Source organism: Tasmannia lanceolata, unplaced genomic scaffold, assembly GCF_043159265.1.
Source record: "Tasmannia lanceolata isolate RefF3 unplaced genomic scaffold, GAP_Taslan_0.1 ptg000031l, whole genome shotgun sequence".
NCBI lineage: Eukaryota > Viridiplantae > Streptophyta > Magnoliopsida > Canellales > Winteraceae > Tasmannia > Tasmannia lanceolata.
In genome coordinates this window covers 1,394,727-1,405,124 of record NW_027518708.1, presented here as the reverse complement: position 1 = coordinate 1,405,124, position 10,398 = coordinate 1,394,727, and the positions used below count along the sequence as shown (strand labels likewise).

Below are 10,398 nucleotides of genomic sequence, written 5' to 3'. Positions count from 1 at the left end.
CAAATCTTGGACGGCCTCCCATCCAAGCCGCATGCGTGTCTCTGCATCTACATGAATCAATGCCACGTAGTTCTTGCGTGCATATTCTAAACTTTGATGCCTAACACATCTAGGGACTCTATCATAGACTCGATCAACTAGACTCAACTAGTTTTAAAAGCTTCTTGTACGATTACTTAAGTTTATGTAGATTGTAGATTTTAAGACACCCTAAATGCCCTAACTAAATGTAAAATTTTAGCCCTAAACTAATGCAGGTGGGCCCTACATCCTATGTGTAACTAGGCTGTAGCCCTAGAAAAATTAATAGGCTAACTAACGCACCCTATTCTAGTCATAAGTCGGCGATGTGGAACGCTAACTGACTGGACAGAGGCGAGGACAAACTCCTAACTCTAACGCAAACATAAAACAAACACACAACATATCAAGGACAAACTCCTGACTATAAAACTCTCTATATAGGACAAACTCGTAACTCTAGAGGAAGATCTTTTCAAAAACATGTGTAGAGTTTTATTTGAAAAGTTTAAATGATTTCTTTTTGAAGGTTTGACTGGACTTTGGATGAAAATCCCAAGCTGCCTACGTACCTCGTGGAAGAGGATCAAGTCAACATAGTTCGAAAATAAACTTTCCTAATTACACTCCTAAGAATCTTTAAAGTTTCAAATATTTCAATATTTTTTAAGTTTCTCAAAATATTTCGATGTTTTTTAGTTTTAAAATGTTCTAAGTATTTTTGAATTTTTAAATGTTTTCACCCTTTTGGTCAAAGGCCAAAGGGAACAAACAAAGCAACACCCTAAAACAAAATCATTAGGGCTAGAAAGGAAACCTTAGACTAGTAAACTAGTAGCTCAAAAAGATGAAACAATCCTCAAACAAGTAAATTAGTGTCCCAAGGAATATGAAAATGATCTAAGATCCCAAGCAAGCAAAGCTCTAATAAGACTGAGATAGTCTCTATAAGATAAACAAGACAATGCTAGAAGATAGACTCCTAACTAAAGGCATACTCTAGAACTATAGGGCTAAACCCTTACCAAACAGCAAACTTCTAAACCAAGAGATAAACTCCTAAACAAGCAACACTCAAGAGGGGATGCAAGCAAGCCACAGGCTCTCTAATAATGCTACAAAAATGGGGCAAATAAGTCAAAGACTCGCTAATAACACTACCAAAATAGGCATAAATAAGAGTGCTAGTGAGACTGATTAAATCCACTAGACCCAAAGGTGGGCTCCAAGTATCACTATCATTGCCCTTGCAATGATAAATGGGGATAATATAACTAAAAACTAAATTAAACTCTAACCTAAATGGGGATACAACTTAAAGGAGGGTTCTATAAATGAGGCAAGGCATGCCTCCTATGAGTACCTTTCTAATGTGACCAACCTTGCCTCCTAAAGGGGTAAGCTCTAAACGACAAGGCTTGTCTCCAAAGGAGAACTGCCTTAATGAGACTGAGTGTCTCCTAGCGGAGGCTCTAGATGACTCTTTCATTGCAAACTAGGCTAAGCATAAATCAAGCATCAAAAACATGCATTTGCATTCTACGTGAAAGCTGAAAATCTGTATTGAAAATTACACTATCCAAATGGAAACACTAGCAAAAGTGATACATATCAAAGTTGTAGGGGACACACTAGGAAATATTTGATTAGATATGTACTTTGGCCGGTTCTCTCCAGAAGTAGCCAGAAAATGGTCATCTTCGGGCTGATTTTAGATTTCATTTATGCAGTTTGTTTTGAAAGTTCCAATTTTCTTTTGCAAAACAGAGAAACCAAAACATATTTTTAGGAAAAGTATTCAACATTAAAGTTTCAGAAAATTCATTGAGAAAAACTTTCCGAGTTGATAAACTCCGGCTGGATTTGGCCGGAAGTGGCCGAAAAACGGCCATCTCTGGTCAAGCCGCAAGGTGGAAATAGGGTGTTTTTGGTTGAAATCTTAAAAATGTCATAACTTTTTCATTCCTTGGCCAAATTAGGGCCATGATATGTTAAATTGAAGTTCTCTACAACCTCATGTTGTCCATTCCTTTCAGATTTGACCAAAAAATTGTGAAAATGGTGAAAAATAAATCTGGACAGCAAGTAATTTTGAGGTTTTTCAAGACATTTCACAGTCAAAATTCACATGTAAGAAGCCTAGCTCTAAACCTTTACATTACATATATTTTTATACTTGAATTAATGAATATTATGATCAAATTCCAAGCTTAAGATGATAGAAATGAGAAAAATCAAGGAGATTTCTCATTTGAGCCTTTGAAAATGTCTGAAATAGTAAAATCACCATAACATATTCATTTCTTACCCGATTTTAGCTTAAAACATGTCAAATCAAAGGTCTTGAAAAGATGTACAACTTATAAGTGTATCACTTTTGTAAATTCTAACCGAAATTTAGTGAAAAAGCACAAATACAAATCTGGACAGCATGTATTTCAACATTTTCAACATCTTACAAGAGCATTTCACATCAAAACCCTAGATCTATCATGGATTTCACTAGATATTCACTTCACACACATATTAACACATATATTTTTGAATTTCAAAGCATAACACATCAGATCTAAAGATTTTCACAAAAATCATCCAAGAATTCACCATTTTAATCCAAATTTTCAATTGAAATCGTAAAATTGGCATAACTTCTTCATTTCTTTGCCAATTTTGGGTCATGATTTGCCAAATTGAAGATCTCAAAATTCTCTACTATCCTAAGCGATAGATTTCACTCAAACCTTGTCGAAAATTATTGAAAATAGGCAAAAACGATGCTGGACAGCATGTAATTTTGCCATTTTTTATCAAAATTTAACCAAAACTCAAAATCCGTGGAGAATTCCCTTAGATCTTATTATTAGATATGATTTTAGACATGTTTTGATGAATTTTAGCTCTAGGTTATTAGATCTAACCATTTCATGCATATTTAGCCTAGATTTGTCATTTTAGGCCAATTTTCAAGAGAAAACTTGAAATAAACTCAAAATTCACCAACCTTGTATGAGAAATTTCAAATTCTAGCATATCTTTGACTCTTCTCTTAGATCTCTCATTGAAATCTTCTTCTCCTCCTTCTTTCTCTCTCTAGATCTCCCTCTCTCTCGAAAGCACACTCTCTCCCTAGAAAGCACACTCTATCCTTATCTCTAAAATTAGATTAAGAATCCTAATTAGCTCAAATGAGAGCCCAATTGCTCTATTTATAGAGTTTTTTCTTAATTTTTGTCCCCCATTAGTTTATAGGATAGCTCATTTTTAAAAATTTTACTTTAGTTTTGATTGCAAAATGGTGGCCATTTGGAAAAAGTTTAATGAAAAATTAACTAAAACAAACTTTTCACCCCTTAAGTTACCTTGGACAAACCCCATATTCATATATATGTTGTATTTTAACTAAATGATAAGTATTTTCAAATAAAACTTTCATGGGCGACTTTACAGGGATAATGCACCTCCCTTTCTAGTCTTGTGTAAAAACTCGCTGGCTTACAGGATATTTCACTCCCCTTTTGCACTACAATTTTAATTCGGCTTGTCTTATTGGGCATTTTTCAACGAATTTTGATAAAATTTTAAAGAGACCTACTTGGGATCCTAACCTACCCTAAAATCAAATTTGGGACTCTAGATCACTAATTTGCTAGGATTTCTATTCTAACGACGCTATTAGGGTTCGGTCAAAATGGAGTGTCTACAGTTCCTTATTGGTTGTAACATAATTAAACAAAGAAAAAAGATAGAACGAGATGAGGGAATGGTTGATTCGAGGCAACTGGACTTTGTAATAGTTTAAATCGAGAGGAACCATGACTCTCCTAAACAAAGATTCCCTTGTTTCCTGTAACTTTCTCTTCTCCCCTCTCATTTTAATGAAATAAAGAACTTAAATACAAGCACAAAAATGTACCACATCACTAACCCATTTGCCCACTTTCGTAACCCATACCCACTTGCATGACACATAAAAAATAACTAACACCCACAAATCTAAAAAGCATAATCCTACAATAACTAACTGCGCACTACATACACCGTACTTGCATGTATCATTCCTCCCTGCCTACAAACGACCTTGTCCTCAAGGTCAAATTATTAGAGAGAAAATTTATTCTACCGGGATCCCAAATCTTAATAGTTGCGATCATTCGAATTCCACCTTCAAATTTCATTATGGTCAAAGTTAGAAGAAAATACGAATTTTGATGAAGGATCATTTAATTGATGGAATAATCGCATGGTTCGACAAAATCAATACAATTCTTAATACTGTATTCAACTACACTATCTTTGTTGCCATGAATTCTTTCATTTTTCTCCATCTGAAAATCAACATCTTCAAGGTTCTGTTCTTCTTCATTGTTGCGCAATTCCTCTTTCACTATGCTGATTTTCTTCAAACATTCTACAAATCATTGTTGTCTATCCATCATTTTCAAAACCAGTTCTTTAATCTCTTGTAGATCTTCACATATGGATTCCCAAAACTCTGAAAACGCATTCATGACGCAAGATCGACGGCTTTGATACCACTTGTTATGTGCCTAATTAGCCGTAACAGAATTAAACAAAGAAAAAGGTAGAAAGATATGAGGGGATGGTTGATTCAAGGCAACCAAACCTCCTAGTGGTTCAAATCAAGATGAACCATAACTCTCCTAAACAAAGTTTCTTTGTTTGCTTTAATTTTCTCTTCTCCCCTCTCATTTCATTGAAATAAAGAACTTAAATACAAGCACAAAAGTGTGCCACATCACTAACCATTTGCCCACTTCCATAACCCATTACCCACTTACATGACACATAATCAATAACCAACACCCACAAATCTAAAGACCATAATCCTACAATAACTACTTGTAACTACATCACATACACCATACTTGCATGTATCATTCCTCCCCCTACGAACGACCTTGTCCTTAAGGTCGAATTATTAGAGAAAAACTTTATTCCACCGGGATCCCAAATCTTAATAGTTGTGATCATTCGAATTCCGCCTTCAAATTCCATTATGATCAAAGTTAGAAGGAAATACGAATTTCGATGAAGGATCAATGAATTGATGGAATAATCTCATGGTTCGGCAAAATCAATACAATCCTTGATAGTGTATTCAATTACACTATCTTTGTCGCCATGAACTCTTTCATTTTTCTCTATATGAAAATCAACATCTTCAAGATTATGTTTTTCTTCATCATTGCGTAATTCCTCTTTCACTATGCTGATTTTCTTCAAACCTTCTACAAACCGTTGTTGTCAATCCATCATATTCAATGCTTTAATCTCCTGCAGATCTTCACGTATGGATTCATAAAACTCCGAAATCCAACCATGGCGCAAGATTGACGGCCCTGATACCACTTGTTACGTGCCTAATTGGTCGTAACAGAATTAAACAAAGAAAAAAGATAGAATGAGATGAGGGAATGGTTGATTCGAGGTAATCAGACCTCTTTGTGGTTCAAATCGAGAGGAACCATGACTCTCCTAAACAAAGTCTCCATCGTTTGCTGTAATTTTATCTTCTCCCCTCTCATTTCATTAAAATAAATAACTTAAATACAAAGTCTCTCTTGTTTGCTGTCAATTTCTCTTCTCCCCTCTCATTTCATTAAAATAAAGAACTTAAATATAAGCACAAAAGTGTGCCACATCACTGACCCATTTGCCCACTTCCATAACTCACTACCCACTTACATGACAAGTAATAAATAACTAACACCCACAAATCTAAAAAGCATAATCCTTCAATAGCTACTTGTAACTACATCACATACACCATACTTGCATGTATCATTCGTTCCCCCGTACAAACAACCTTGTCCTCACGGTCGAATTGTTAGAAAAAAACTTTATTCCACCGGGATTCTAATTCTTAATAGTTGTGATCATTCAAATTCTCCCTTCAAATTCCATTATGATCAAAGTTAGAAGGAAATATTAATTTGATGAAGGTCATTGAATTGATGGAATAATCGCATGGTTCGGCAAAATCAATTCAATCCTTGATAGTGTATTCAACTACACTATCTTTGTCGCCATGAATTCATTCATTTTTCTCTATCTGAAAATCAGCATCTTCAAGATTCTATTTTTCTTCATCGTTGCACAATTCCTCTTTCCCTATGCTGATTTTCTTCAAACCTTCTACACATTGTTATTGTCTATCCATCATTTCAAGATTGACGGCTCTGATACCCCTTGTTCCGGCCTAATTGACCGTAACAAAATTAAACAAATAAAAAAGATAGAAAGAGATGAGGGAATAGTTGATTCAAGGCAATTGGACCTCCTAGTGTTTCAAATCGAGAGAAACCATGAATCTCCTAAACGAAGTTTCCCTATTTGCTGTAATTTTCTCTTCTCCCCTCTCATTTCATTGAAATAAATAACTTAAATACAAGCACAAAAGTGTGCCACATCATTACCCCATTTGCCCACTTCCATAACCCATAACCCACTTACATGACACATTATAAATAACTAACACCCACAAATCTGAAAAGCATAATCCTACAATAACTACTTGTAAGCTATAACTACATGACATACACCATACTTGCATGTATCAGGGTGTTTAAGTAGGAAATGTACATGCTAAATTTTATAAATATCACAACCAATGTAAATGAAAATTGAAGCTTTTGGAATAGATTTATGCATTGCGTTTTGTGGAGAAGATTCTCCTTTTATCCTTTATGCTTGGAAAAAGATGTAAGTTTTCTCGATGAAAACTTTAGTTTCTTTTTTATTATCCTAGCCTATTTCATGTCGGATTTCAACTTGTTTTATACAAGTTTTTTATCCATGTTGAAGTAGACACTTTCCTGACCCCTCCAATTCTTCCTCCTTCAACCATCATCCAGCTTACATCTCCCTGTTGTCCAATGAATTAGCATCCCCAAGCAACCCTCAACAATCTCTCAAACTAGTCCCTCTTCGTAATCTTTCACCAGAGATTCGCCCCTTTCTTTCTCCTGGGTTTTATTTTAGCCACACCAACTCAGCTGATATCCCATTATAACTGCTGCAGATTTTGCAGGCAAACCACCCTAGTCGAGAGCCTATAAAACTCGTGACTTCCTTCTTAAAGGTAATATGTTTTCATTACCTGAACCAGTTTGGCAAAGCCACACTACAACCTTCCTTTTCCTACGGCAAGAATCCAAACCTCAACCCTTTCCCTTGATTTTAGTCGTCCACCTTCTCCTTAATTCTCAATGACCTTTACTCCTTACAACTATAGCGGTGAGTCACCTCCAAGAGGTAACATGAAATTACTTTAAATTAAACAAACCTTTCACCCTTTTTCAATTTTCAACATCCCAAATCTTGTTAGCCGATTATTCCCTTTAACCCCCCAACTTCTTGATTTTATTTAACAACTCTTGATTTTTTAACCTCGTTTTTTCTTAAAACCAGTTATTGATTCCCCTTAGCCTTGGTGAATTCTTCCACCACCTTAACTTCCATTCAAATACATCCAACCAAACCACCATTCTACCATAACGCTCTTTAAAAGAAAAAATCACTATTGTCGATAAGACAATGGAAATAGGATCCCATAATTTCTCTAATTAGGCATAATCAATAAGCATTCGAATGGATTGTGACCCAAATATATGTATATCTCATCTGAATTGGACTTTAGTGACAACCCTATTTGAAAGTGGTCAAGGTGTGAAACCTTTGCAAAGTTCACTAGTATTTATCTCAAGACGATTGAAAGGTGATTGAGCATGTCATGTCAAATCGTTTCCTTTGCACAGAAACACTCATTTGTATGGTGATATTCATTGTTCATACGTGGTGTCTCCCTCTTGGTTGTGTATGGCTTGTTTTTTTTCTTGGGTTTTATTGTGTTCCTCTATCATCTCTCTTGTTTTCCATCTGTTCTTTACCATATATCTTGGGAGATGATATTTTCACCCCCTGCAGTATGCATGTGCCCCCTAATAACGTGATTTGACGTAAATAGTGGGCAACTTTAATGCTTTTTGACATCAAATCACGTTAAAAGGGGAGCACATGCGTACTGCAAGGGGTGAAAATATCATCACCCTATATCTAGTGTTTTTCTTGTTTCTCTCTTCCCTTGTGTACCTTTTTTTTCCTGGTGATTGGGGCTGTTATCAGATGGGCCATGGCAGGGCAATCTAGAGGGCTAGGACTCTCTAGAAGGGTCCAGCTAAGGTGCGGAATGGAGATCACATTCACAACATTGAGGCATGCACTTGGGCACTATTCGTTTTAGATTGTGAAAGCGCATTGTGAGTCCATAATTGACTTAGGAGCTTAATAAAGAGTAGAGACATTACTGATAAAAAAGAAGAAGAGTAGAGACATTTTGAAGTCCTCATTTTTTTTTGGTGTTTTTTTTCCCATAGAACTCGATCAAAGGTCTACAATCATCCGATGAGAATGAGATGAAGGGCAACATAGAGGACTTGTGATGTTCAAAACCATTCATCGACTCGATCACCATACACATGGCAGTGGATCATGCCGTACGATGATTGTTTTTTTCCTTTACCCAGAAGAATGATTGTTTCCTCCTTTTCATAGGGTTTAGGGTTTACGAAACGGTGGAGATAGCAAAGCCTCTCCCAGGCTATTTTTGCACTTAGCAAAAAGATAGCATTGAAACCCATCTATTATTTGCACTCCTACTCTCTCTCTCTCTCTGTTGTATAAATCATGGTTGCTGATAAGGGTAAGAAATCAAAGGTTCCCCAAGCCGAGGAGGATGAGTCTTCATAATAGATTGATGGGGAGCTTGTTCTCTCTATTGAGAAGCTTCAGGAAGTCCAAGACGAGCTGGAAAAGGTAATCAATTCCCTCTTTCAATAGCTTTATCATTATTGCTTTCTGTCTTTTACTTTCTGAATCATTTGTCTACTCAGAATTCGAATTTTTTATAGACTGTTGTGGAATTTCTATTTTGCTTTCTGGGTTTTGTTTGTTTGATTATATTGTGGGAGTTGTGTTTTTTTTATTCTGATATATTATGAATTTAATTCGTGGGAAATATGCTTTCTTTTGTTTTCTATTTTGCTTTCTGGGTGTTGTTTGTTTGATTATATCGTGGGCGTTGTGTTTTTTTATTCTGATATATTATGAATTTAATTCGTGGGAAATATGCTTTGTTTTGTTTTCTATTTTGCTTTATAGGTTTTGTTTGTTTGATTATATTGTGGGGGTTGTGTTTTTTTATTCTGATATATTATGAACTTAATTCGTGGGAAATATGCTTCTTTTTGTTCCCTCTCACGGCCTCTCTTTCTCTCTCTAATTTCTTAGTGTTACTATTTGATGAAAACCTTTGATGGGTATCATGGAATCTCTTATATTTCTTGTGGGTGTTGTGAAATGTATAGCTTTCTTCTCTGGTGTTTTATGAGCATACACATTTTTTTTAACTTTTTTTCTTTTCTGATTTTATAGATCACTAGATGAAGTTCTTCTTGAATCGTGGAGTCTTCTGGTAATTTGTGGGTGTTGTGAAATTCACAGTTCTCTTTAGGCCAACTGTGAAATATGTACTGGGTTCATGTGGTTGTTATTCTATCTAATCTGAATAGTTGAACTTTGAAATATAATTGGGGAAATGATATCTGCACAACCATGTTTTAATAATTGCACAAACCTAGCTTGTCTTTTCCTTTTTTAATTGGCTTGTGATAGCTTTACGGGAACTGTAATAACCCTTGACAGCTCTTTAAGTAATAAAAGAGAAGATGAGTTAGTGCAAATATCCAAAAATGGCTGTGCTGATAACAGTTTCATATAATTGGAAGTCTTGAACTGGTAGTAGTTTACAATATTTGTAAATGCTTTAATATTTTGCCGGGTATCTTTTTCCAATTTTGTTGGAATTGAAATGAGTGCATGTGGAATTGCGTGAATGTCTAGATTTCATACTGTTTTTAATTTATTTTTCTATGCACTCGGTTTGGAGAGAGCATGCATTCGCTAGAACTGTAATTTGTATGAATGCTGTGAAACTTGCACCATTGTTTTTTTTTGTAAATCCTTCTTGTATTTTTGATGATTTGTAAATATCATGCTGTGAATTTCCAGTTGGAAATATATATTATTATAAGGAAGAATTTAATGTTGGTCAAAAGAGTTTTGAGCTTTAGATTGTATTGAATATCTGTTGGAACTGCAAGGGAAACTTCCTTTCTGTTGCAAAATATCTTTTGAAATATGACATTAGAAAGGAGAATTTGTATGACTGAGGTTAATATTCATTCACATTGTGCATGGAAGTTTGTGTCAGTATTTTGAATTTTGAAGCATTTTCAATCTTAAAATTTTCCATTTTCAACACCATGCAAGGAAATTGTTCAAAATTCATTACTATCA

General features: G+C 35.1%; 1 protein-coding gene across 1 annotated transcript in view; it reads left to right on the top strand.

Annotated features, from left to right (window-relative positions):
• The first annotated feature begins 8,467 nt into the window (after positions 1-8,467).
• Positions 8,468-10,398, top strand: part of LOC143859534 (NAP1-related protein 1-like) — a 30,119-nt gene continuing 28,188 nt past the window's right edge. The window contains 1 exon segment of the mRNA XM_077370214.1: positions 8,468-8,856. Within this exon segment, the coding sequence (XP_077226329.1) occupies positions 8,728-8,856 (129 nt within the window). The 5' untranslated portion in view covers positions 8,468-8,727.